We start from the raw sequence: 27,646 nt of genomic DNA on the forward strand, positions 1-27,646 counted from the left end.
TACTGTCTAGAGAATGGATTCTCTAGAATCCATATAAAATATTTTATATCAAGAATGATATTATCATTTATATCAAGAATGATATTTAGGTTACCTGGTGCCATCTATCTTCTGATTTTGTGAGTGAAGGGTAAATAAATGAAGCAACTATGGTTATAATGAGGAAAAACATTTATAAGGTCAAAAATAATTACTTACAAATGTGACTTGATGCCACTTTTTATAGCTAAGAATTCAAGAAGCCCCAATCAATAGCTCTCTATAAAGAAATGTTTTGATATATTTTAATATTGCTGAGATCATAGGCATTAGATTGAGAACTGCTTATCGGCATATATTCTTTTGAATGGGGGTTTCTTTAATTATGGATTATGCTCTTTCATAAAGTACCCAGGTTCATTTTTAGGTATTTATTTTCATTACTCAACATTTCAAGTAAGACATCTCTTATGCCTGAGCACATAGTAGATGATCAGTTATGGCCGGAGCACGGGCTACTACTTAACAATGGCCATTAAGTTCTGTGCACAATAGATTCCACTGCAACAAAATTAACTGTAGCAGCACTAAATAATTTATATGAATATAAGAAAGGTAACTAGCATCTAACTTTTTGTAGCTGTAATCTGTAAGAAGTACTAGTGTACCTAAAAACACAAAATGTAATTTAATCAAAACTGGGCAAAAGTTACAGGTTTATCTAATATGGAAATCCTGTGGTTCATAATATTATGACAATGACAAAGACAAAACTTAAATCATATACATATATATGCATATACATATAAGTGTATATAACATGTGTATATAAATATATAACGTTGACATCATAACATTTTTGAATTGTATATATTTACGCTTAGACATATATGAACACACATATATAATTTGCCTGTATATATGTACATATACAATATAATTAATATGTGCGCATATATATTAATATGTATGAACATACATATATTCATGACTCCTTAATATCTAGGCTTAGTTTTCACTTTTCCAAGTCTTAATAACAGTAAAATTTTACCTAAAGTATGTTTCATTAAAAATGGTTCCAATGATCAAAATATGGACACTAAAGAAGGGGTATCTAGTTAATTTTCACAGAATATTAATACTCAAAGGAATTTGAAAGTCACATCTTTGTGAGGGAGGAAGTAAAACTTCCATAGTTATAAGATGGAAGAGAGAAAAAAGCAGAAACCACTTTCCTACTAGGTACATTAGAAAAACTGAGTTCAAAAGACAAACTGTAAAACACCCTTTTCTGTGCTTTTCCTCACAAACCAGAATGCAGGTAGCCTATTATTCTCTGTTAGCACCTTTAGTAGAAGCTCCTTTGGAATTGAACCAAGTGTGGAGCCACTTACAAAATCTTATTGACTATAAAAAGCGCAGTATATAAGAAAATATAATAAATATGAATCAATACTCAGGAGTTTACTGTGATACAAATTGTGATCTATTTCTTCAAGTTGACAAATATGACATCAATTACCTGAGATAAAGGGCATAGGGTACAGTAGAACTGCAAGCAATCCCTTTAAAATATCTTAAAATGAAAAAAAATCAGGTATATTATTGGCTAGTGGAAATTCTAAGGAGATGTCTATTTTTTTGTGAAGGGGTATTACACAGTAGTGAGCAAAAGATTTCTTTAATCTTCAGCTAAAAGAAATTTCGACACTAGGTATGTTCTTAATGGATAAGTATAGATACAAGAAAATAAAAATAAACCCATACTTGAAAAGGTCTATTAACCCCATTAGTGCACTAGGGCTTTTAAATTCACAGTAAACTCCATTGCTGTTCGATACCCGTTCGAATCTCCCAAGAAAGGAATAAGATGAAAAAACACTGGGACAAAGGTATATAATGTTTAAAGAAAAAAAAAATCACATCAACCAAGACTTTGCCTGAAAAGAAGAGAGTGATTTAAGAAACTATTGGCAATTGCGGAACTATCCTTCTAAACCATTTAGTATTGCCCTAGGAAGCAGAATAACTGGTGATGTCATCACCCTGAATTGATCCCTATGAAGAGAATTCACTGGATTTTTTTCCCTGTGAAGCCATTAGTCCCCAACTAACAGAGGGAGACACTTCCTTCCAGAAGTATCCTTAGTTGTTTTACTCCTTCAATGGTCCCTTTCATACATTTTTCAAGGATGAATAGGAGAGGCCCTGCTCACCACCTCTAGACCACCTGGAACTTTTCTTCACTGGCATGGCCACCTGTAGCTGCTTCCAAAACCTGCCCTGTGGGTACTTGGATTTCTCCCCTTTCCACTTAATGACCGTGAGCACCGTCTTAGCCCTCTTCAGCTCTTTCACCTTCATTTCCTTCACAGCTTTGTACTGTACTAAAATGACGTTGATGGTACCCCGAGAGGCCATGTTTTCTAGGCCAGCCTTGAGCTCCAGGAGAGCTTGGGTTCCCTGGAGCACGTAGTTGGGGCTTAGGACAACCAGGAGGCGTCTGCTTTTCTGAATGAAGCTCAAGGTCTCATCTGTGACAACTGGGAAAGAAAACACCACGGGGATTAGTGTTGGCTAAGACTTCCCCCAAAGCATGAGGCTTAAGGAAGGAACAAGTGTAGAGAATTTAGGGTTACAGCCTGAAAATCGAGATGACTCTTTACAAAGAACACTCTACAGTTTAATCCTTAAATGAAATCACTTTGATAACTAAAGTGCTTTTCATCTTGGAAAAAAAAAAGGCAACCTGTAACTATTTTGGCCTGAAAATAGCTACCAAAAGAGGGCGTGGATTTATTGTCAGCCACTGAGGTAAGTCCAGAAAAACAAGAAGCCAAAATGTCAAAATGTACTTGTTAAAATATTGCTCTTCAAAAGTATTATTACAAGCATGAGAAGTTGTGTTAGAATTTTTTTTCAATCGTGTTGTGATGTGTATTTCAACTATATCATTGCCAAAGTTACTTCTTTATTTTATTTTATTTTTTGGTGTTTGGTTTTTGGGTTCCATTCGGTGGCACTCAGGAGTTACTCCTGGCTCTGTGCTCAGAAATCTCTCCTGGCAGGCACCGGAGACCATATTGGATGCTGGGATTTGAACCAATATAGGTCCTGGGTTGGCTGCTTTCAAGGAAAATGCCCTACTGCTGTGCTATCTCTTTGGCCACAGAGTTACTTCTTAGCAATTAGATCTATGTTTCAACTCAAATGCCAGTGTTTTTTTAAAAGATGCCTGTGTTTTAGAATACAGAAACATTTTTTTTCTGAGTCCTGTTTTGATGCCAGACAAATCCCAAATTCAAACAATTATCACACATTCTTGGAATAAGAACACAAAAAACTTTCGCCAGCTGATTAGAGTTTTAGCTGGCATCACTTTCTCCACTTAGCTCCTATCCTGCTTTCTGCTCTGGAGCATAAATTACTCCCTGGCTATCTCTTCTTAACACTCTTGTCATCACTATGAAGTCATGTGTTTTGGCAGCTACTGGTTGATATGTTTGCCTTCACTAAAAAGCAAAGACTTTTTTTCAGGTCTGGAAGAAAAAGCAATGAAAATGGTAATGCAGTGTAATTTTATTCTTTTGTCAATTGTTCTGATTAGTTTCTGTCACTAAATTCTTGGGATCAATCCATCTCTACCAGCTTACTTACTGAGGATTATACAAGACTTTACCTGAGCTTCAGGAAAAAGTCAGTGCTAGAAACAGACTGACGATGTGAACAACTATTTCCATAACTTTCTCTAGTTCCATAAGCAGTCTAGAAAAATGAGCAAAGGTTTCTTTTTTTTTTTTTTTTTTTTTTTTTTGAGGGAGGGCAGGAGTTGCAGGTACAGAGCCAGTGGTGGAGACTTGGAATTAAAGTCACATGTAAAATCCTGTGATAAAGCAGTTGGGAAGTAACTTAGACTATGCAGAAATGTATTTGGAAGCTGACCCTGCTTAAGTATAAAAAATGACCCAGAGTCAAAGAGCAGCAGGAGGTACTTCAAGGAGAACACAAAAGATCCAAGGATCAAAGTTCAAAATTATGATGCAAGAGTAATAGGTAACACTTGTTATTTGAGGGTTTTATATTGTTGTTAGGCAATATGTAGATATAATTTTCACAGGGAAGAAAATATTTATTAAGTAAATGAATATATTAATGAATGAATGAATGATTCAGGATTTCAGCTTTAAAGAGTAACCTTGTGGCTCAAGTAATAGCACAGTGGGTAGGGTATTTGCCTTGCACACAGCCACTTTAGACTGACCCAGGATGGTTCACCAGCATCCTATATGGTCCCCTGAGCCTGCCAGGAGTGACTTCTATGTACAGAACCAAGAGTAATCTCTGAGCACCACTAGGTGTGGCCCCAAACCATAGGTAGATAATAGATGATAGATAAATATATAGATGATAGATAGGTAGGTAGGTAGGTAGGTAGGTAGGTAGGTAGGTAGGTAGGTAGGTAGATAAATAGATAAAGAGTAACCTTTACCTTTTCCATGGTATAATTAAGTCATATTTTTCTAAAAAAATTATACTGTAGGAGCCATGATCATAGAAAACAAGCACAATAACTTTTGAGTGATGCTTATAAAGATGGAATAAGAATTTTATTCTATTTAAAAATGAGAATGAAATTTTAAGTCTGATTTATATTTAAACTGCACATTTAACATTTAAAAATATGAACATAGGATTTTAGTATTAGGGTTAATTTGTTATGTTCAAGATTAGAGACATGCATGCAATTTAATCACTCAAAGTTTAGTGGTAGGTTTAGGAAAGTCATCAAGTGTTAAGTAAAACAAATTCAAATGGCATATTGCTTTGTATTTTATTGTATAGGTATAAAAATTAGAGCTGCATTTTTATTTTAATGTATTGAGAAATTTATGTTTTTGAAATACTCTCTGACATTATACCCTCTATAAAATAAAAAAAATCATATCTATTACCTGTTAGAAGCAAATAGAACCATAGAAATGTATAGTTCGAGGACCATTAGTTTGCTTAAAAACAAAATCAAAGCAAAGAAAATCAGCAATGATAAAGAATATATTCTTCTTTACTTTTTCCAATTTGGGGCCACAGCTAGTGGTGTTCAAGGCCTACTACTGGCTCTGCACTCAAAAATCACTTCTCTTTAGACCATATGAAGTTATGGGCCTTGAATTCTGCTTGGTTGTATGCAATGCAAGTGCTCTAGCTGTACTCCCTTCAGTCTGGGGAAATATAATTTAGTATAGGTAGCTCATAAAAATAAAGACCCTCTCTATGGATCTCTAAATAAGATGCAGTAAAATTGAGTGAGCTTTAACTTTTATAAAACATTTTTAAAATTTGGTCTTTGTAAAAATAGAAAGTCAATAAGATATTTCAAACTTAGCATTTGATACAGAATAATCCATTGTGAATTAACATTTAATACAGCATAATCCACTATGAATTTAAGCTTTTCTGACATCAGGTTCTTAAAGATTAAAATGAAAAGTATTCTATTCTTATTTACTTCAGTAGGATAGAAGATTTCTTAAAAGTTTTTTATTCCTAGAGAAGTGTATGTCTACTCTATCATATTACACTTTGTAAAATCAGTATCCAAAGACATCACCGGAGAGGAATGTCATAACTCTCATATGTGATGCAAAGCTAAAGATCATCTTGTGTTCAGGATGACATTATTGATATTCAGTTGAAATACCTACTTCCCCCAGGAAGACTGTCTCGGTCGAAGATACACAACTTGTACCCAAATTCATTCTCCAAAACTCCACGGAGTGTCAGTAATACGAATTCTTCTTCTTCTGCATTCCTTGCATAGGACACATAAATATCATATTCCTTTCCATCTAGCCAAAAAATATAGATTCAGTATGAATTAGGAAAGTTTCTAAAAAGCATTTATCCTTAAATCAATTTAAGGCAAGGTTTTTCATCTAAAATTTGCATATTAGTTTCATTTTTATACGTATATACTTTATGATAGGTTTTAATTTCATTTGTCACTTGTCTATGCTAAGGCAAAATATCTGTTTTGATGTAATTAAAACGTAATTACAAATTTCATGTAGTGTTTTCCACACATTAAATTGTTTTATTTAAGCATTGCAAATAAAAAATTGTTAATTGTGGATTACAGTCATAGAATGTACATCTCCTTTCTCCAGTGCACCATTCTCACCACTAATCTTTCCCATTTCCTTCCCACCTCCACCCCCACTCCTGCCTGTCGCTAGGCCGGCAATTTGCTTCTCTCTCTCCTTTATCTCTATCTCTATCTCTTTTGCTTTCTTTCATTTTTCACATTATAGTTTGCATTATTGTTAATGGAGGGGTGCATTGCATGACACTTTCTCCCCTTTTAGCATCGGATTATTGTCCTGAGTGATGTTTCAAACTATCGTTGTCATGGTAAAATCTTCTCTACTCTACTACACTCATTGATATTTGTGGTAATTCCACTTATTTCTTGTATCTAACTGTTATAATGATATGAATGAGCTCTAGTCCATACAACTATTAATTAACTATTCTAAACACAAAAGTTAAGTCATGGCAGCTTACAATTAATAGAAAGCATAGGACCAGAGAGAGAGATCACAATAGGCCAAGTGCACATTTTGCATGTGAATGATTCACGTTAGATCCCTGTCGCTGTGTGGTTCCCTGAATGCCACCAGGAGTGACAGTGCTCACTTAGTAACAGATGTTACTCCTGAGTACTGTGTGGTGTATACCACAAAGAAAATTATATATAGAAAAATCTTAGTTCTAGCTCAGTGGATCATTCACTGATAGATGAATTATAAATTGAGCAAAACTTCAGGGTTGTTTAACTTATTTATATCTGAAAAACTATAATTAAAATATATTTAGAGTCAAATAAACCAGTCTTTTCCAAGGTTGCTGAATTATATTAATAACCTCTTATTATAAATGCAGATTTTGTGTTTATTTCACAAACCTATTGAATGAGATGTTTGTCTTTTTCATTCTATCAACCTGGGTATGCACAAGGCGTAAGGCATATGCAAGGCATGCTATACTAACTCTCTGGTGTCTAAAAAGATTTTCTAAAGAATGAAATAAAGTTAGTTTAATTGCATATTCTAATTAATTTACGTTTTATCAAATAAGAGTTTGCTAAAGCTTAGAAAAGAGTATTATATCATCTTTTCAATACTCACCTAAAATAGTTTCATCTGTTCCAAAGTGAGCCCGATAAAATAGGACCATCTCCAGCCAATAAACATGGTAAATAACAATAAGAATCACTACCAGCAAGACTGTAGCCCCAAAACCACATGCCAATTCCACCGTGTATCTTGGTCCTGTTACTGGAATAAATAACAAAGAAACAAATTGATTTGTACATGAAGATCATAGTGAACCATTAACTTAAATGTAGCTGGAAAAGTCAAATAGCTGAGTCATGCACCAGACATACATACGACCAAGAAGAGAAAACATGGCAAGGTATTAGTACTATATTCTTAATACTAATTGTCACATGTATCTTGATCTTTTGATTACTGATAATAAAATTTTAGCTTTTTGATTATTTGGATATTTTTTAAAATAAAATAATATTGAGTTTTAGTTTGAAGAATATGGCCACTCAGTTTTATTCAGTCTGACTCCTGACTTGTCAAAAAAATACTTTCAAAAGTGTAAATATGTTCTCTGTCACCTCTTGTAATGAAATACTTCTTGACTCCTAAATTAAAATGTAATAATGGGAGAAATTAAATTGGACAAAAACTCTATGTGTTTCTCGTAGTCCTAATTTTACCCTCTCATTTAGTGACACTTGGAAAAATTTAATTCCTTTTTCTTTATACTTAGAAACTGTATTCAAACATTTAAATTTAGTTGGGGAAAAACATTTTTTATAGATAGTAGCTATCAAATATTAAATAAGGTTAAGTTCTGAAAGTATCTTCTAGGCTCAAAGTATGGAACACACTAGAAAGACAGAATTGCTATATCCAAAAAGAAACATAACATTACACTATAGTTTTATTTTATATGCTAGGACTCTACCCTGTATTATAGAGAATTAAATGTTCAAAGACAGGATAAAGGATTTCTAAGTCTAAAATATAATATGAAATTATATATTCCTTTATTTTCCTATTTCTTATTGATTTTCAAATTACTTGTTGATTTTTAATTTTCTATTATTTGTCAAAAAATTGGGGCTCAGTACTGAATAAGAGAAGCGGTTTCTCTCCATTTAGTGCAGTGTTCTAATATAAGTAAATAAATAAAAGTAAATTAATTTTCGACACTGACAGTTTCATTATGAATATAAACTAGAGAACTAAGATGGTAATGACAAGGCAAAGTGTATTGTGGGAAGTGGAGAGAAAATATTTATTTGAACATTTAACTGTGTGTGCTAAGTAGTTTGCTAAGATAATATATAGATAGAAGATTATGATTTGAGGTTCTCGGTCTTCAAATTCCACATATCTTTCCACAATGCTATCATGAGGACTTAATTATTGATCATAAAGTAAGAGACTCATAATTATCTATTCTTTTTAATAAAATCTTTATTTGAGCACCACATTACAATTATGATTATAGTTGGGTTTCAGTCATAAACAGAACACCCCCCTTCACCAGTGCAACATTCCCACCATCAATGCCCCCCACTTCCCAACCCCTGCCTGTATTCAAGACAGGTATTCTACTTCTCTCACTTATCTAGATTATTTATTCTATGGGAAACAGTAAGCAGCTTGAATCTGTGCATGACATTCTCTAAAGTAAAAATTGTAGAGTCTTGTTTTTGTCCTAAATTTAAGATAATAATTTGAGATAGCAGAAACAGAGTCAGGGATTCAACATTACAAAATTATTACCAGGTAAATTTCTATTTAAATGACATTTTAAAGTAGGAAAAACTCAATCATACCATGTCAAAAGATATGTCATTGTATTTGCTGAAATTTGTGAGTGTAGTTAGAGAGATGACAATGTTAATGAGTGAGAGAAGTAGAATGCCTGTCTCAAATATAGGCAGGGGTGAGGGAGAAGGAAAGGAGGACATTGGTGGTGGAAATGTTGCACCAGTGTAGGGGGTGTTCTGTTTATAAAAACAACAATCATGTTGCTTAAAAAAGATTTTATTAAACATTTTTAATAAGATCAGTTGAGGCAGCTGACACAAAATTTGCTATATCTATGGCAGAGAGACAGGATAGAGAGCTGGGCACTTGTCTTAATTATTATCTCCTGAGCACCACCAGAAGTGATCCCTCAGTGCAGAGGTAGTAAAAACCTGAGCACTTCAGAGTGTGAGTCACAATGCAAAAACAACAAAAAATTTTACTGAGTCCTTGTTATTTCTGTGTACATGTTATCAATGCACAGAGAATTCTCATCAATATTCTTGGTATTTTATCCGTTAGTTTTTGTTTTGTTGGTTTGTTTTTTGCACCATATCCGGTGACGCACAGGGCTTACTCTCCTAGCAGGCTCGGGGGATCATATGGGACTCCAGGGGATCAAACCGTGGTCTATCCTAGGTCAGCTGCCCACAATGCAAACGCCCTACTGATGCATCACTGTTCCGGCCAAGTTCTTTTGTTGTTGTTGGTGTTGTTATTTTACCAGTTTTTTGGTTTTTTTTTGATACTCTAAGTAAGCAAGAAGGGACTTGGGAGTGAGGGATATTGGGTGGCTGGAATTCTTAAAATATTAAATGCAGAACTTTGTAAAATACCAATAGATTTATTAAAATTACAATAAATAAATTTTTAAATAACTAAAAGATTCAAAACTTATATCCAATACATTCATTGGATTGCTTCCTACTTGAATGAGCTTTTACGTTTTGTAAATAATTGCAAATTGTAAATAACATAATTGCATGACCATATTTAAAAATGTATTTCATGGAGTTTTGTTGATCATATCATAACATACCTAATGACACTTAACAACTGATTATATTTATTGGAACCATTGTTTTTTATGAAATTCATTATAGTTAGGTTTCAGGACCAATCTCATCACTACCAGTGTCAACCTTTGTCACCAATATTCCCAGCATGTCATGGCACCATCTCCCTGGCAGCATTATAAGCCCATTTTTAATTTTGTTTTAACAACAAAAGCTGAACAAAATGGTTTGATTCCTATGCAAGTAGTCTAATTTTATATAAAGCTTAACTGGCTTGTAAATAAAAAATAATTTAGATTAAACTCATTTTCCATCTGCCTCATCTGTATGTTCATCCTCTAAAGTTTTTACTTGAACCCTAATGCAACTCATTCCAAAGATTCCTAATCAAAAAGAGGTGATGAAATTTGACCAAATTGGAATTCTAAACTAATCTTATCTTTAATTTTACTTTGGTAATGTTATTGAGAATGTATATAGTCTTAAATTATATTATTGTTCCTTGAATCAGAATAATTAGAATTTCTTCCACACATTGTAATTCTTTTGCAGGAAGCAAATTCCAGGAAGTTCTCAGAAGTCTTGGGGGCCACTCACTGCAATATTTAGTTGGACCAGATTTTCAAAGCTGAGGCCAGCATTCCAGTGCTTTATGGACCTAGCAGGCTAGAGGACACCAGGATTAAACCCAAGGGTAGTTATACTCCAGTCATTTTGTGTTTATATAGTAATTACTGACTATAAAAGTCAAATTTTCAGGTAACCACACATAGTTAAAAGAGGGCAATGCATCTCTGCCCTTTAACTCAATTTAAGTTCTTGTTCTGCAGTCTAAGTTCTCTGTGAAAACCTAAGTCATTCTTTTTATTTTCTTTATTGTAATGGGATCTTGTGTCTGTGGTAATGACCAATTTCCTGAATAGCAAACAGAGAATACTTTAAGTAATAGTACCCCAGAGACATATGAGTAAATTAACAGTGAAATTGGTTTATGTGGCTATCATGACATTTTAAAATGTAAGCATTTTTTACTTCAGCTTTAGGCCTTAGAGGGGCAATTGATACTGGACCGAACCTCTCTGATATCTGAAATAGAGTTTTTTTAAATTTAGACAACAGATAGAACTGAAATATGATTTACAAGAAATTATTCAATCAAGGTAAGTCTCTTGATCACTTTGTTTTTTTCCTGAGGTATTTTAGGTTTGCAGTATAGAGAGGAGAAAATCAAAGTACAGTAGTTATATTGAGCTTGAAGAGAGAAAAGCAGAGCTCAGCACTATTAAGCTGGATTAAATCTAGAGGTTTCATTAATAAAAAAAAAAAAGAGCATAAGAAAAGTAACTTGGAAATTTGCAATGGGTTTCACAAATGTAGAGAAACTATAAACCTTGTATATATTTAGGGATAATAATTATATAATAATGCAAATATTATATATTTACAATTCACAAATGATTCCACCCATAAAATTAATTAAAAATGATCAGACAGTTCAAGTAAAATAAAGGATAAAATTCTATGCTGAGAGACAAGAGGTAAGATCACTCAGGTGGAAGGTGAAAAAGCACAGCAGGGGCTGGAGCGGTAGCACAAGCTATAAGACATCTGGCTTGTGCGCACTGAGGTGTCCAACATGGTACCCCGAGCCAGGAGCGCTTTCTGACCGCAGGGCCAGGAGTAACCCCTGAGTGTCACCGGGTATGTCCAAAAAAACAAAACAAAACAACAAAAAACAGTACAGCAGGTAAGATGCTTGCCTTGCAAGCAAAAGACCTCAGCATATGTGATCCCTTGAGCACTGCCAGAAATGATCCCTCAGCACAGAGCTAAGAGAAAGCACCAACAGGGCCAAGTGTGCCCACTATTCACCCCCCAAAAAAGACTGTTTAGATGAAAAATAATTAACTTCACAATTTAAGTGGAAATCCCAAATAGGTTATGCCTTAGAAATAGTTTATCTAGCCTTAAATAATTACAAATTTTGGGGGCCGGAGAGATAGCATGGAGGTAAGGCCTTTGCCTTTCATGCAGAAGGACGGTGGTTCTAATCCCGGCATCCCATATGGTCCCTGGAGCCTGCCTGTCAGGAGCGATTTCTGAACGTGGAGCCAGGAGTAACCCTTGAGCGCTGCTGGGTGTGACCCCAAAACAAAAAACAAACAAAAAAATTACAAATTTTATACTAAATTTATTTATGCAAAATATACTTCTTAGTGTATTGGGGGGGCATTGATGCTCACACTCTCAGCCTTATTTTCAGATGTCATTTGTGGTGGTTCTCCTGGAAACAAATAGGGTGTTGGGGGATAGAAGTGGGTCAACCATGTACAAGGAAAGCACCCTATCTGCTGTAATATCTCACTGGCCTCAATAAAAATACACTTTATTAAATGGTAATTTTAATAAAAAATCTTGATAGTCTGAACTGTTTATGGCTAGATGAAAATCACTGCATCTTTATTGCCAAAGTGCCCTGACAAACCACATGGAGCTTTTATCGCCTTTAGTTTGTCACTCCCATATTCTCTTCACACACAGCTTCTACCTTATCTTGGAGAGGTTAAGAGTTTGTCCACATTCAATATTTTCTATTTCTTTGTTTCTAAATATACCACATGTAAGTGACATCATCCAGCACTTTTCCTTAAATTTTGATTTTATCACTTAACATTTAATATTTAACTCTCTCCAGTTCTAAGTTGCAGAAAATTGCAAGATTTCATCTTCTCATATAGCTACATAGTATATTTCAATTACGACTTCTTTATATACTCATCTTTTGTTAAACATTTGGGCTGTTTTGACATCCTTGCTGTTGTATTAAATTATCCCATGAGTGTAAGTGTGCATATATCTATTCTAATTAAAGATTTTGTATTTTTGAGATAGATGAGAAGAGATAGGACCACAGGGTCATATGGAAGTTGTATTCTTAAGGAGTAAGTTTCTGTTTGTTTTTTTTTGTTTGTTTTTACCACACCAATTAGTGCACAGGACTTATTCCTGGCCCTGTGCTCAGAGATACCTTGCGGAGGGCTCAGGGGTTCATATGTAGTGTATAAAATCCAACCCAGGTTAGCCAAGAGTAAGGCAGGTACCTTATTCTCTATACTATTGCTGTAACCTAATTTAGTCTTAGTTTTTTTTTTAATCTCCAAACTTATTTTATAAAGGCTGAACCAGCAAAATCTCCACCAACAGTGGAAAGATTATTTTCCAACCACACCCTCCAAAACACTAGTTGTCAATTTGATATATGCCATTCTCATTGGTGTGATATGATAGTGACATATTTTTTTTAAAGAAAGCAGTTCTGTAGTTACTTTAAATGTTAGAAAAAAATAGCACTCACAAAATTTATGTACTCTATATTGTAACATACATAATGTTCAGAATATAATTAAAAATAAAACTAGACCAAAAAAAATGAAGAAAAAAAAGAAGTCATCATTAGAGAGAAATCCACCAGGAATGACCCCTGCAGCAGAGCCAGATGTAAATCTTAAGCACTTCCAGGTGTTGCTTCCAAAAATCCAATAAATAAGTATATAAAATTATTTAAAAATAAAATTGATAAAATAAGTGTATAAATTAAGGTGGGCATTATAATTATGCTCATAAAATTAAAAGAGAATATTAATATTATGGAGGGCACAAAGGAAAACTTAATGACAGTTTCATAGAGAAGTGGAAATCAAAACTGAAAAATGTGATTTTGAAATTAAATATGCTGCAGTTTACACAACAGAATAGAAATGGTTAGTGTTTTCCAAATTAAAACAAAGAAAATGTTTAAAATATAAAGACTTTCACTGACTCTATATTAATATTTTCTCCTAAATTTACCTGAAATTCTGAAATAAAATGATAACATGAACAAATATTTGTCCCTTCACCAGTGTCCAGTTTCCTTCTCCAGTGCCCTCATTTACCATCAGCTTCCCCAGCCTGCCTCTGTAGTAGGTACTTCCAATCAGTACTCCTTTCTCCTCCAGCTTACTCTATATTTTAAGGATGCCTTCTAATAGCTATGTAAAATACCTTAACTTCTCTTCATGTACCTACTGAATGTTAACATATTCCTTAATGTTCCTTAATGTCTCTCTTAGTAATTGGGGAGTAGGGAGAAAACAATATTGTATCAAGTAACTAACTGATCTATGAGCCAACTGATGGCTGTCCAAGGGACATATGACTTGGACTGTCTCTCTATGTTTGTTTGTCTCCTTCTGTGTTTGTTTATCTCCATATTGATTATCTATTATCTGTGATTGATACCTGCTGGACAAGGATTTTAGGTATAAATTTAATTGACTTTAGACAATTAATTAAAGCCTAAAGGTAAATAGGCATATTTTGGAGACATAAAAAATTTTCTTAGAACACAAAACTCAATAACCATTAGAAGTTTAAAAAATAGCACAGCACAATAATGAAAATTCTGTTAATTAAAATATGCTACTAAAGATCTGACATTTCAGACATTGAAAAAACTTCAAAATCAAAAAATTTCAAAATCAAAGAACTCATACAATTCACTACAAGATGAATGGAATTGGAAGGTATGTTAAACGAATGAAGCCTGAAAAGGATAAATTACAGGATGAAATCACTTACAAGTGATATTTAGAACAATTGCACAATGGAATGCAATGTTTAAAAGAGGGTTGACTAGAACACTTTTATCCCCAAAGTATGGTTGAGGAGAAATAAAGAAATAGGGTGGAGAGGATAAAAGACAGATGTGAATTAATAGGGCAGGAGTCAAAGGATTCACATAGATTGATAATTTCAAGGAAGGACAGAGAGCTATATCTTCAAACTATGGAGTCAATAACATTGAACTCAAGAGACACAAACTTTAACCACCAATTTAAAAAAAATTTCCTGTCAAGATGGAAGACTGGGAGGGGTAAGTTTAAGAAGGAACTTTGGAACACTGGTGGAGGGAAGTGCACAATGGTAGTGGAACAGCATATGCCTAAAACACAATTAAGAATAACTGGTTATTTTTTGGTTATTCATGGTTCTTTAAATATTTTGTCTATGTTTCAAATATAAAGAGTCAAAATTAATACATAAGGAACCTATTAATAAATGAAAAATATTTAAAGCACTTATCACAAAAGTAAATATAAAATAAGTTCATTAAATAACTTAGAACATTTTTTACATCAGGAAAATGACAAGTTAAACCCAATGAGATAACATGCTTTCACCAGCATGACTAGAATAGATGTGTATATGTATTAAACAATAGAAATCCTTATAATGTTCATTAAATGTTAATATATGCATATAATTTGAATATGGAAAAATATCTGACAAAAAATTCAGCTACTTTACCAGTTTTTGAGGAAATGAAGTTAAAATAGCATGAACTGACAAAAGTGAGAGTATAAAAATCATAGTAAAAAATTAATCAAATAAAGAGATGTTTTATGGTGATAATGATATTCTATATCTCCTTATAGGCTATTATATTTCAATTTTTATATTTATTCATTTTTCAAAATAATCAAATTTTATATTTGAGTTAAGAAACTTATCACTAAGTATATTTTATGAGGAGAAAAAATTTATTGTCAATATTCTGATCTCATCTGGCTGGAGCAGTGGCGCAGGTGATAAAGCGTCTGCCTGCCTTGCGTGAGCTAGCCTAGGTTGAACCATGGTTCTATCCCACAGCATCCCATATGGTCCCTCAAGCCAGGAGACATTTCTGAGCGCATAGCCAGAAGGAACCCCTGAGCATTATCGATTGTGGTTGAAAATAAAAACAAAAAAATAAAAATAATAAAATTTGGGGGCTGGAACGGTGGTGCTAGAGGTAAGGTGTCTGCCTTACAAGTGCTAGCCTAGGACAAACCACAGTTCAATCCCCCAGCGTCCCACATGGTCCCCCCAATCCAGGAGCGATTTCTCAGTGCATAGCCGAGAGTAAATCCTGATTGTCAATGGGTGTGGCCCAAAAACAAAGAAATAAAAAAATTTTGATTACATATATTAAATATTTAGGCAATAATTAATTTTTGGAACAGTGGTGGTGGGAAATGTTCATGGGTGAGTGGTGTATATTGGAAGACTGAAACTCAATCATAAACAACTTTATAACCATGGTTTTAAAGAAGAGAAAAGCATTTTTATGAGTGAAATTTTAACTAATAGGAAAATAATTTATAAAGTTGATAATGCAGCTTTTATGCTAGGATGATATAATAATAAAATAATAATAAATGGAAAGAATCAAAGGGGAGAAAGAGAATAAATAAAACTAAATAATGGCTGGGATTTGTCAGTAATAGAATGAAATTTTCACTTGTACTGAAATGTATAATGGCCCTGGGGTCAATTTCCAACCAACCCACCCTGCTGCAAGTTTGATGAGTAAAATATAAAATAGATTTAAATTCCAAAAAGCTAATGAAAAGATGTTAGTAGGGGCCGGGCGGTGGCGCTAGAGGTAAGGTGCCTGCCTTGCCTGCGCTAGCCTAGGATGGACCGTGGTTCGATCCCCCGGTGTCCCATATGGTCCCCCAAGCCAGGAGCAATTTCTGAGCGCATTGCCAGGAGTAACCCCTGAGCGTCACCGGGTGTGGCCCAAAAACAAACAAAAAAAAAAAAAAAAAAAAAAAAAAGATGTTAGTAAACATGGTAATGCTTAGATTTTATGGCAAAAATACACTATATTAATAAGGAAACATTGTTTAAAAATGCATAACAATGTTAAAACATACTAAAATTGGTAAAAAAAAATAACCTCTTTGAAGGATAAATTACATAAATTTATACTAGAAGAACAAAATGTGTGTAATTGCGAAATAAACAATATGGACACAATATTCAAAAAATTCTGAATTGCATTTCTATATTCTCAAGCAATTCTTCTTGGCATCTAACCCAACAGTGCAAAAAATATTCAGAAAAGGAATTTGCACTCTTATATTCATAATAGCACTGTTCACAATGGCCAGTCTGGAAACAATCCAAGTGTCTAAAAACAAATGGCTAGATAAAGAAACTATAATACATATATACATGGTGGAATATTATTTGACTATAAGAGAAAATCATGCAATTTTTTACTGTGAGATTGAATTTAGAAAGTTGAGTGAAGTTGGATAAAAATAAAGCATGATGTCTCTCATATCTGGTATACAAAGAAATATATCATGGTAAAAGCAAATGGCCTAAGACAACAGATCATTAAAATTAGCCTAACAAAAGTGAGCTTAGCCAATGCAGGGAATACTGCTCCAGAGGAGGATGTGGGGTTGTAATGCTTTATTTATGAAACCCTATCAAATGAAATAAAAAAAGAAGACTCATTCCCCTGAATCCCATATTTGACAGCTAGCAAAAAGGCAGCACACTTACCATCAATACTTTGCAGACATTTTAAATTATACTCCTTTAGCTAAGGGGCCTCTATAGTAATGCATTCCTGTTCAGATATAGTTGGCATATTATGTAACTGCACTCCCAGTATCTACGTAAGCCCACCTTATACAAGTTGCCCAATTATAACCAAGCCTGACACTGGCTACCTTGAATCCTTGGTACTAAGATAGGTAAGTATTTATCAACCCTTGAATCTTGAACACTTGGTTGTCCTTAAGGTATATGCAAACTCAATATGCAGATTATACCAAGAGCTCATGAACTCAAACTCTGTATCCTGTTTTTAGACCCTCTGAAACTTAATGACTAGGTTGCCCCAAGAATTGTGATCAATTTGACAGAGGATAGCCATAGATAACCTGAGTTTTTCATCCAGTCCTGCTCAAAGTTCTTGTATAAGTGAAATAGGCATTAGCAACCTTGAACACAAACCTGTCTTCATTCTTTTTCATATTATATACAGAGGGGCCTTCAGATATATGTGAGTTCAAACTCTTTGTCCAGGTATACTCAAATTTGTTGCATGGATGTCTTGTAGTCATATTTAATTTTCAATATTTGGTTACAGTCTAGACCTGCTACAATGAGTTGCCACAGATTTCCAATATCACTCCACAGGATGTATTCAGGTTGTCTTGACCTTGGAACTACAGTGGTTGCCTGACACTGGCAAATGTAAATTCCTTTGTAGCTACATAGGCAGCTCATGCTCTAAGGGCATTCAGAACCATGAGGTCCCAGATGCTGCCATGGTCTGCCACTCAACTTCAACATCACAACTGCTACTAGGAATCAGTATCTATGAAACTTGGGTCAGTGTCTAGGCCCTCTTAACAATAGTGCTATTCACAATTCATAATATCATAATACTGCTTCAATGCATTCATAATTAAAATTTACAGTGATTATATAAACCCATGAAAACGAAAAGTCATTGCCTGAAATATGAGGTTGTGATATCACTTTTTTAGCTCATCTTTCTCAAATACGAACAGTCCCATCTCCAGTTTAGCAATAGACCTGATCAAGAAATAGCATGAAATTGTACTGTCAACAAATTTATCTCAATGAATTTTCTTCATTCTAGGTAATAATTCCATTATATAATTTTCTCAATGTAGTGCACAAATGCTTTGTCAATGAAGAAAAAGCTACATATATAATAAATAAAGCTGATCTGAGAGCTTGCCTCTTATTTTCAATATAATAATAAATAAACAAAACAATAGACAAGTAAATAAACTCTAAATCTTCTGGAACCATTGCATGGACACAAATTGCACTGCATTATGTTGCCTTTCCACTCAGTTAGCTGGTTTGGTAGATGCTCTTGTTCCTTAACATCATAGGCATTTGCATTAAATTATTCAAACAGGGCTCTCTGTGAAGAGAACTACTGACGTAAACTTACAGTGATACTGTCAAATATTTTATTTATTTATTTTTGTTTTGGGAATTATATCAGAATATGCTCAAAAGTCACTCCTAACTTTGCATTTAGAAATTACCCCTGATAATTTGGAATAATTGGGAATAATCCTGGTGCTTGGAAGACTATATCAAATGCTAGGTGGAATCACATGCAAGGCAAACACTCTTTTCTCTCTCTCTCTCTCTCTCTCTCTCTCTCTCTCTCTCTCTCTCTCTCTCTCTCTCTATCGCCCATTGACTCTCAGGTCAGGAATTATTCTTGGCATATACCTTAGAAGATGAAACTCTATGGTAAATAGTCTTGACCAAATCTTGTCTATTCTATCCTAATCCTTGACTTTTTTCAAATAACTATGGATAGCTTGCGAACATAATAAATAAAGCTAATATTATTCAGGATTTAATAAATATATATTCCAGTAACTGAAAGATAACTAAAATATTTATGAGGTAGCAATATTCTTTTGTTGTATTAAATATAAAGTAACAAAAGCTCAATAAATTTGTGTCTTTTCCAAGATTATAGAAATCAGTTTTCCAACTTAGACTATGTGAGTCTAATGTATAAAAATGAACTTTAACACCCTAAAGAATTTTTGTAGTATTATTAAGAACTAGTAATGGGAACACTACTTTATAACAAGATTTTTAATCTTCTTAAATCAGAATGACTTCTGAAATTATATTGAACTAACATGCAAATACCAGGCCTTTGCTTTTACTCTCTAAATTGAATTTAAATTTTAAGGTTTATTTCAATATAGTTGAAAAAAATGATAAAATGTCTGCATTTCTATCAGCTTAAATTTTTGATACTGTTATAAAATAAAATAGTCATAGATCAACATTTAATTTTTTAGCGATTGATTTAAAATTATGGCTGTATCTGACCATGGAATTCAGGATGATTCTAAATGGCTGAGTGTGTCTGTGATAAATCATCATTATCTTTCTCCAGATCATTTAAAAGCATCCCACAGGAGATTAATTGTCTGACATTCAATGTTACATTAGAGACCCTCCAGCCCTCAAATTTTAAGGCACAGTGTTTCAATTGCTCAAACAGTAAAGCTTTGTATTTTTATTATAGAATATATAGTGATGTCAACATAGAATTTTTAATTTTACAAGTTTGGCATAAATTTATTATAAAATTTTCTAATTATTGATATGTAGCACTTATATTTAATTTGAAATTTTATTTTTTGAGACTGTTTCTTAATCACAAACATAAAATACACAGTTGCTATTTATAGTGCTTCATTATTATTGATAGTGCTTCTAAGAATATCAATGTGTGGGGCCAGCGAGGTGGCGCTAGAGGTAAGGTGTCTGCCTTGCAAGCGCTAGCCAAGGAAAGATCACGACCGAGGTTCGATCCCCTTGTGTCCCATATGGTCCCCCTAAGCCAGGGGCAATTTCTTAGCTTTAGCCAGGAGCAACCTCTGAGCACCAAAGGGTGTGGCCTAAAATAAACAACAACAAAAAAACCGAAAAAACAAAACAAAAAGAATATCAAAGGGTACACAGTTCTCATTCTGTTAAAGTTATTTGTGTTTAGGAAAAATTCCAAAAGCAGTAACTCATATGTAGTAATATTTTTATGACTCAAATGTTGCCTTTAATGATTTATTAGAGAATCTTTACAACTAAGCAACAATACATTACTATAGCAGTTTTATTATATCTTTGGTGCTTTGAATACTTTTTTTATTTGTATGACTATACAGGATTCCATGTCTCATCACTACAATTGGATGCAGCTTTAAGCTATATTTGGATACTAAATTGCTAAAATTATATGAAACAATATCTTGAGTATTTTTCAATAGTTGAAAATTTTGGTCCAAATTTTTCATTTAATACTGAGATGTGAATACTTGTTTAGCATTCTGCTTGTTCTTGAGTTCTTCTGATAAAGTTCCCATTTTCCCTTGTTCACCATAATGTATTTGGAATTCACAGATTTGCCTGATGAATACATTCATTACCTTTAAGTTTCACCGTGGCTGTTTTTTCAGCCTCCCCTTTGGAATTTCTAGCGTGACAAACATAGTTGCGCTTGAGATCCTCAGTAGTAACTTTCTTGATGATTAAAATCTGAGTTCTAGTTTCCTCTTCTATTTGATTAATACTCACACTATAAATAAGGCAAAAATAAAACAAAGCAATAGTGAACTTCAAAGATAGCGTACTCTGATTGAAATAGGAAAAAAAAAACAATTGCTAAAGCTGTGGGAGAGGGCAGATTGGAGTGATATACTCTGCTGCTTGTTAATCAATTAAAACGAATAGTTTCTAAATTCAAATATTATCTGTTATAGTCTCTAGGACAAACAACTCTCATGGCCAAGTCAAATTACAATACTACTTTATAGATCATGTCTGTCAGATTACCTCCTTCTGAGCCAGGATGCTGGTGTGCATGGGAAAAAAATTTCTGATATCAAGTATATTTGGGTCTTGATCTGTGTTTTGTCATTGATTAGCTACTCATTTGGGGAACAGTGCATAATATTCTGATGTATTAGTTTGCTTCTTTTAAAAAAAAGAATTGCCTGTATCATAAATTATTGTTTTGACTTCAAACAAGAATTCTGAAGATTTAATCAGATTTTGGGTAACAACTTGATAAATAATAAATATTATCCCACTGTAATAGTGAATGCACTTCAGACATGCACAATACTTAATTAATTCTTAATACAGGGCAAACATAGAAAAAGAAGAAAAAACTCCTAACATGCAAACAATAACAATATATATATCTCAATAAATATATCTCAATCCCAACAAGAGAAAGAAAGAAATTAAGGTCTTTGGATCTAAAATCAAGTTCTTGAAGCTCTTATTGGGGGGGGTACAAAAGAGAAATCAAACAAACCTTCTTTAATGCTGATGAACCTCTCTCAAAGTCATAAGAATTCATGAACAGCTGTGAAAAATTTAGCTTATACTTATTTGGCACTACTCAACTATGAACAATGAGCATGTATTTCAATAACAGCAAGGAAGAATAATATGCCTTGCATTATTATAAATCCATTATTCTTAGAGGTTAGGAAGCACAATGTTCAAAATTCGTGAAATTATCAATAAATTGACCCCATGCCTCCAGCTATATCATGCATCAAAGCTTTCTGCAGAAACTACTCCAATTTCAGATATTTCTATACTTACCTATTAATATCCTCTGGCTCTCTAACCAGTAAGCCTCTCCACATAGTATTCTTCTACGGAATATTATTTGCTTATTTTACAAATCCTTAATAGCATCACATAAGTACCATTTCAATTAGAGCATTTTCTAATCTTCTAAAATAACTAAAATCTCTAATTTTATTCTTCTCATCCAATAAACACCAGTCACTACATTATCATAAAATACTAAAATTCCATCTGTATCACTGGTTACTCATCACATTTTTCTAGTTAGAGACCATGTACTTGAAGAAGATTTAATGTTTTGTAATCTGCATCATCTGAGATTACTACTACAAAAATGTATCTTTGGAATACCAGAAATTTAGATATCTTAAAGCATTTTCACATTGTTTTCATGCTTACGATCTTGGGCTATTTTGTCAAGTCATGGTTTGCTATTCTTTTTAAATTAATTATTGCAGAAAATCAACTGTTCTTTTATGGTGGTCTGCTTCCTTTAACAGAGAACATTTGCATTTAGAAAACCTATAGTTACCTTGCTGATATATTCCATTTCAATGTTTATTATGCTTGTTTCGGAATAAGAATATTCAGCTTACTATTTCAATATATCACTGTAAGTTATAAGTAGGTTATGTATTATACCATCTAACTAAATTATTGCATTTAACTCTACTGTTATATCCCAGACACTTTAAAATTAAAACTTAAAAGCATGATTATATTTAGAAAATATTTAAATAATGTTATTTTAAATGTTGCTTATATCTTGCATGAATTCAGGAAGAGGGTAAGCTAAGAACCACAAGCTCACTGTAAAACAGGAAAGAACTATCCTTATCAGAAGTCCAGATTCAGACTTGAGAAAAATAATAATGCCTCATTGACATACACTATTGTGACAACCTCTCATAGTGACTTGTTTTTCACATAGGATAATCAACCCATCTACTTGTCTACAGGAAATACTTCTAAGTGTATCAGTATATAAATCTTACTGGGCTTAGAAAAAACATTATGATGTGCTCTATGGGCAGTCTCTGAAGTAGATTTCCAGTCTCAAAATAAACTCATTAAATTCTGGGTATTTTATTAAAAGTGATTCTTGGATGAACACTAAAGACTGAAAATTTTGTGGGGGGGCAAAATGTTCATACAATGGGTATTTACTCCTGAAACGGTGTCAGCTTTACCTTTCATTAGCAATTACGTCAAAAGAGGTGTCCTCTGGCTTTTTTCCATCAATGGTCCACCAAACCTCATTGCGAGAATTATTCAGGAAAGTAAAAAAGACAATACATGGAATGAGTAACTCTTCTCCTAAAAGCAAACAGCAAAATAAAACAACTTAAACCGTTAGTTTGTAATCTTCATAGAATAATATTGATTCTTCACTGAGACTTAAAAATTCAAACAATAATTACTTATACTTAAACCCTATATTTGATCTTTCTTCCCTCCTTCCCTCTCTCCCTCCCTCCCTCCCTCCCTCCCTCCCTCCCTCCCTCCCTCCCTCCCTCCCTCCCTTCCTTCCTTCCTTCCTTCCTTCCTTCCTTCCTTCCTTCCTTCCTTCCTTCCTTCCTTCCTTCCTTCCTTCCTTATTTCCCATTTTATTTCTTTTCTTTTCTGTGTTGGCCCACACCCAATAGTGCTCAGGAATTATTTTGGCTCTGCATTCAGAAATTACTCTGGTATTGCTCCAGGGACCATATGAGATGCCAGAAATTGAATCCTGGTTGGCCTAGCTCAAGGCAAAAGCATTAACCACTGTGCTATCAGTCTGGCCCCATAATCGACTATTTTTAAGATGACTGCAATTCATTATGTATTGGTTCACTTGTTGGCAGAGCACTTATAGTTAGGTCATTCCAATACAAAAGAAAAAATAGGTCATGCACTTTTTATAAAATAAGCAAAAATAGTATCTGAATATAATTGATTTAAGAGCCTTAGTTATAATTTTATCTATGGCACAACCTAAAATGACAATGTTTCTTCAAAATAATAAGTCTGCAGTTTTCTTTGGTTTTGGGGTCACATGCAGCGGCGCTCAGGGGTTACTCCTGGCTCTATGCTCAAAAATTGCTCCTGGCAGGCTCAGGGGGACCATATGGGATGCTGGGATTCAAACCACTGTCCTTCTGGATGCAAGGCAAATTCCCTACCTCCATGCTATCTCTCTGGCCCCTGTAGTATTATTTCTTTTAGCACTAAATCTCCACATTCTAATCTTCTCTTTTGTTATTTCTATCACAGATTATAATGACTGAGTCTTTGTGCCTTGACCTAGGAAGAAGCAGAAAATGGCAGGATAGGCCATTTTCATGCCCTGAGGAAGCATTCAATAACTTTAAAAAGAATTTGTCCAAAGAGAATTCCATGATATTCTCCTGAGAGGGATATCAAAGTAGAACCGAGGCAAAATTGGTCTTTGCTGTCCCTATCATCTCATCATCATCATCATCATCATCAATATCATTACCTTAGGACTACATTCACTGATAAACCTATAATTCATTGCACTAAATATTTAAATATAATACTTGCTTTGTTTAATATTTTAAAAATAAAATGTTTTTGTAGAAGTTTTTATATATCACAATTTGCTGATGAAAGGGAGCTCAAAGATATTATATTTCACTTTTACATCCAGTTTTTAAGGGGCAGACAAGGGTTTGACATACACTGACCTCCCAATACAGTTTTAATTAGAGAGTTCTCACTGCCGGTTTCTAGTGAAGCAGAGACTAAAATGAACTAGCCTTGAAAAATGAAAGTCTCACACAAGTCAAATTTGAATAAAAAGAGTTGACTAGAGAAGTAATCCACTAATGGTCATAGAGAAGAACAACTCCCAGAGAAAGATGATGCCTGAGCAGCTCTTGAGATGAAAGAACAATTTTGCGCATTCCTATAGCTGCCTTAGTTTCAGACACTGCAGATTCAATCCATTTGTTTCAACTCATGCTTTCCATTGTCCTCTATTATTATGTTCAATGACACTTTACTTATTGTAATTAAGAGAACCAAACTGAAATTCAGAAGCATAGTAGTAATTACCAGGCTCTATTTCATAGATCACATGATCATTAGGTGACCGGAATTGAGGGGGCAATGCCCTTGTTGGAGAACCTGTGAGAAAGAAAAAGACATGGTAAATCATGTTGAGTTATTTTGTCTTTATTTTACAAAAAGCACCTTAAAAACATGATCTGTAAAGCCTTGCCCTACTTTCTGTTATCGTTCACCAATTATCGAAGGGACCTATAGTTCAATATATGCACAATTACAATTATTTCAAATTTGTAATATAAATTAGCATTCTCCAGTGAATGTTTAACCAAGTATTTCCTTTCCAAAAAATTACTTGGGTAGACTTCACCTAGAACCTAAAAATTAATTTCTTTCAAGATTAACTAATTGTTACTATATATCTATTCGAAATGCCTATGTGTTTACTACCTAAACATTAAATAATGAATAAGAAAACCTAAAATGACAATTGTAGACCAACAATGTCAGACTGACAGATCAGTAAAATGTTCATTAGTAGTAATTGCTTTTTATATGGTAGTCTGTATCCCTATAATAAAATAATGTCCCTAAAGGACCATAGAGTTTAGTAGTTAAATGTATGGTCTTCAGCCACCTAATGATCAAGGTTCAATCTTGACTGAATCAGAAACTAATCACATGGTCTGTTTTTAGTAAGTCTTTGGAAAGAAAATCATCCCAAACTTTAAAATGATAATTAAACTACCTCATGGATTCATTATAAGTACCAAATTAACAAATGCATTATAAAATATTCATTGTTGATATATAACAAGCATTCAAGTCATAGCTTTAAAAAATAAACTAGGAATGTCTGAGAGTGGGCTAATCCACTTTTCATAAAATCAGGATAAGCAAGCAGTCTGATTTCAATTTTTCAAAAATATGTGTGTTTACTTCTAAAAAAAAAAACTTGTCATGGGCAGAGTGATAGCACAACAGTAGGGGACTTTTCCCTTGCAACACAAACGCCCAGGATCGGACTCGGGTTCAATCTCCCAGCATTCCTTTTGGTCCCTAGAGCCTCTCAAGGAGCGATTTCTAAGCACAGAGCAAGGAGTAAACCTCTGAGCGCTGGCCAAGATGTGGCCTCAAAATAACAACAAAAAAACTTGTCAATATGTGTATAAAACATGACTTAAAAATCCATTTATGCTAATTTCTAAATTTGGTCTTAGTTTATTTCTGAATTAATCACAAACTCTGGATTATTCTGGAAGTAAACAGAAAGAGAAGTGATCTCAAATGGATTTATATTCGATGAATGAGTTAAACTGTTCTTTACAAACTTATTTGTATCGACCACTAGATCAAAGCTATCTTTTCTTAGATTACATTACATCTAATGACAGACAGATTTAGTGTAAACATATATCTCAAGCAACTAGCTAGAACCTTGGGACTACAATTGTTTATTTCACTACATATGGAGTATCTCTAAGATTTCTTTTGATCACGGTGCCTTAAAGTTTTTATCTATTAAGTGATAAGTTTGGACAAAATATTACTTTAATATACTGTTATTTTTTAAAAATTATTTCTTCAGAGGGGGAGGAGTGGTACAAACATAGTGACACTCAAGCTTACTCCCGGGCCCTGTACTCAGGAATCACTCTTGGTGAGGCTCATGGGACCATATGTTTTTACTTCAGCCCTGATATGCTACTGCTCAAGAACACTATATTGTGGTAGATAGTTATAGATGTTTTAGGACTCTTCGACCTTCTACTGTTTCCCTTCATTTTTAGTTTTGACAGGACTCTATTGACTTTCTTGAAATGTTATCTTTTCCAATTTCTGCCTTTCTCATCCTTTGCTCTCAGAAAAAAGGAAAACTTGAAACATGGATAACAATATCTCTTAGCAAATGAATTACAAGATCAATCCAGTATTTCTGGAATATGCATTTTGTTCCTAGGGTAGTAGGGCTTTTATTTTTGTTACTGCTTTTTTTATTTTCATTTTAGATAATACCTTAGAAGTGCTCAGTGGCTTACTCCTACGCACTCAGAAATTATTAACTGGCAACTCGGAAACCATATGTCAAACTCAGGTCAGCTCATGCAAAGCAAGTATCCTATCTACTGTACTATTTCTCTAGCCCCCTGTTGCATATTCTTAGAAAGGCACAAGAGGACAGTTTGCTTAGTAAAAAAACTTATGTTTGACAAAATATAAGCTACTATGCATCGAATCTATATTATTTGCCTGGAACCTCATCAGCATATTATGTGTATCATTTATACCTTCAACTATCTTGGGTAATATCATCTTAGTACAAGCAGAAGCCTGAGACTTGATCAGATTCATGCTGTTAATAACTTGCAGTGGTATCAATGGTATCACTTAAACATGGATCTTCCTACCTACTTCTGCTCACTAAGTGTCTTTACCTCATTCATTCACATATTCATTCATTCATTAGACCAAACTTATACTATTCTAGTATAAGGAAACCAATGAAAACTTGAGAGGTTATAAAATAAAAAGAATATGTATCACATACTACTTTTGATCAATTGACACAGTTGTTTGAAAATATTGGAATTGAAGCAAGAACGATTTCATTTCACATGTGTGATTATCCGATAGCTTCATTCTTTACCTACCACCTTTACAGTCAGAGTTTCTGGTGAGATGGAAAATACGCCCATTTTTCTGAATATGTTATGAACCACATGTGTAAGCTCCATTGTTTGAAAA

At 33.7% G+C, this 27,646-nt stretch overlaps 1 protein-coding gene across 1 annotated transcript; it reads right to left on the reverse strand.

The window, feature by feature from the left end:
• Window positions 1-1,929: 1,929 nt before the first annotated feature.
• On the reverse strand, window positions 1,930-27,646 carry LOC126012158 (interleukin-1 receptor accessory protein-like). Its single transcript, XM_049775987.1, has 7 exons — window positions 27,549-27,646; window positions 24,950-25,021; window positions 23,083-23,209; window positions 20,716-20,864; window positions 7,164-7,313; window positions 5,682-5,825; window positions 1,930-2,522 (listed from the first exon to the last, which is right to left on the reverse strand). The coding sequence occupies exons 1-7, from the start codon at window positions 27,634-27,636 to the stop codon at window positions 2,155-2,157; spliced, it is 1,098 nt and encodes a 365-aa protein (XP_049631944.1). The 5' UTR covers window positions 27,637-27,646; the 3' UTR covers window positions 1,930-2,154.

The sequence above is a fragment of the Suncus etruscus genome, chromosome 6, assembly GCF_024139225.1.
Source record: "Suncus etruscus isolate mSunEtr1 chromosome 6, mSunEtr1.pri.cur, whole genome shotgun sequence".
In the NCBI taxonomy this organism is placed as follows: Eukaryota; Metazoa; Chordata; class Mammalia; order Eulipotyphla; family Soricidae; genus Suncus; species Suncus etruscus.

Coding starts and splice junctions, on each gene's coding strand:
- LOC126012158 (XM_049775987.1), bottom strand. CDS start 27,636: ATGGAGCTTACACATGTGGTTCATAACATATTCAGAAAAATGGGCGTA. Junction 20,865..23,082: donor GACGTAATTGCTAATGAAAG/GTAAAGCTGACA, acceptor CCTTATTTATAG/TGTGAGTATTAATCAAATAG. Junction 7,314..20,715: donor AGCCACGGTGAAACTTAAAG/GTAATGAATGTA, acceptor TATTTATTCCAG/TAACAGGACCAAGATACACG.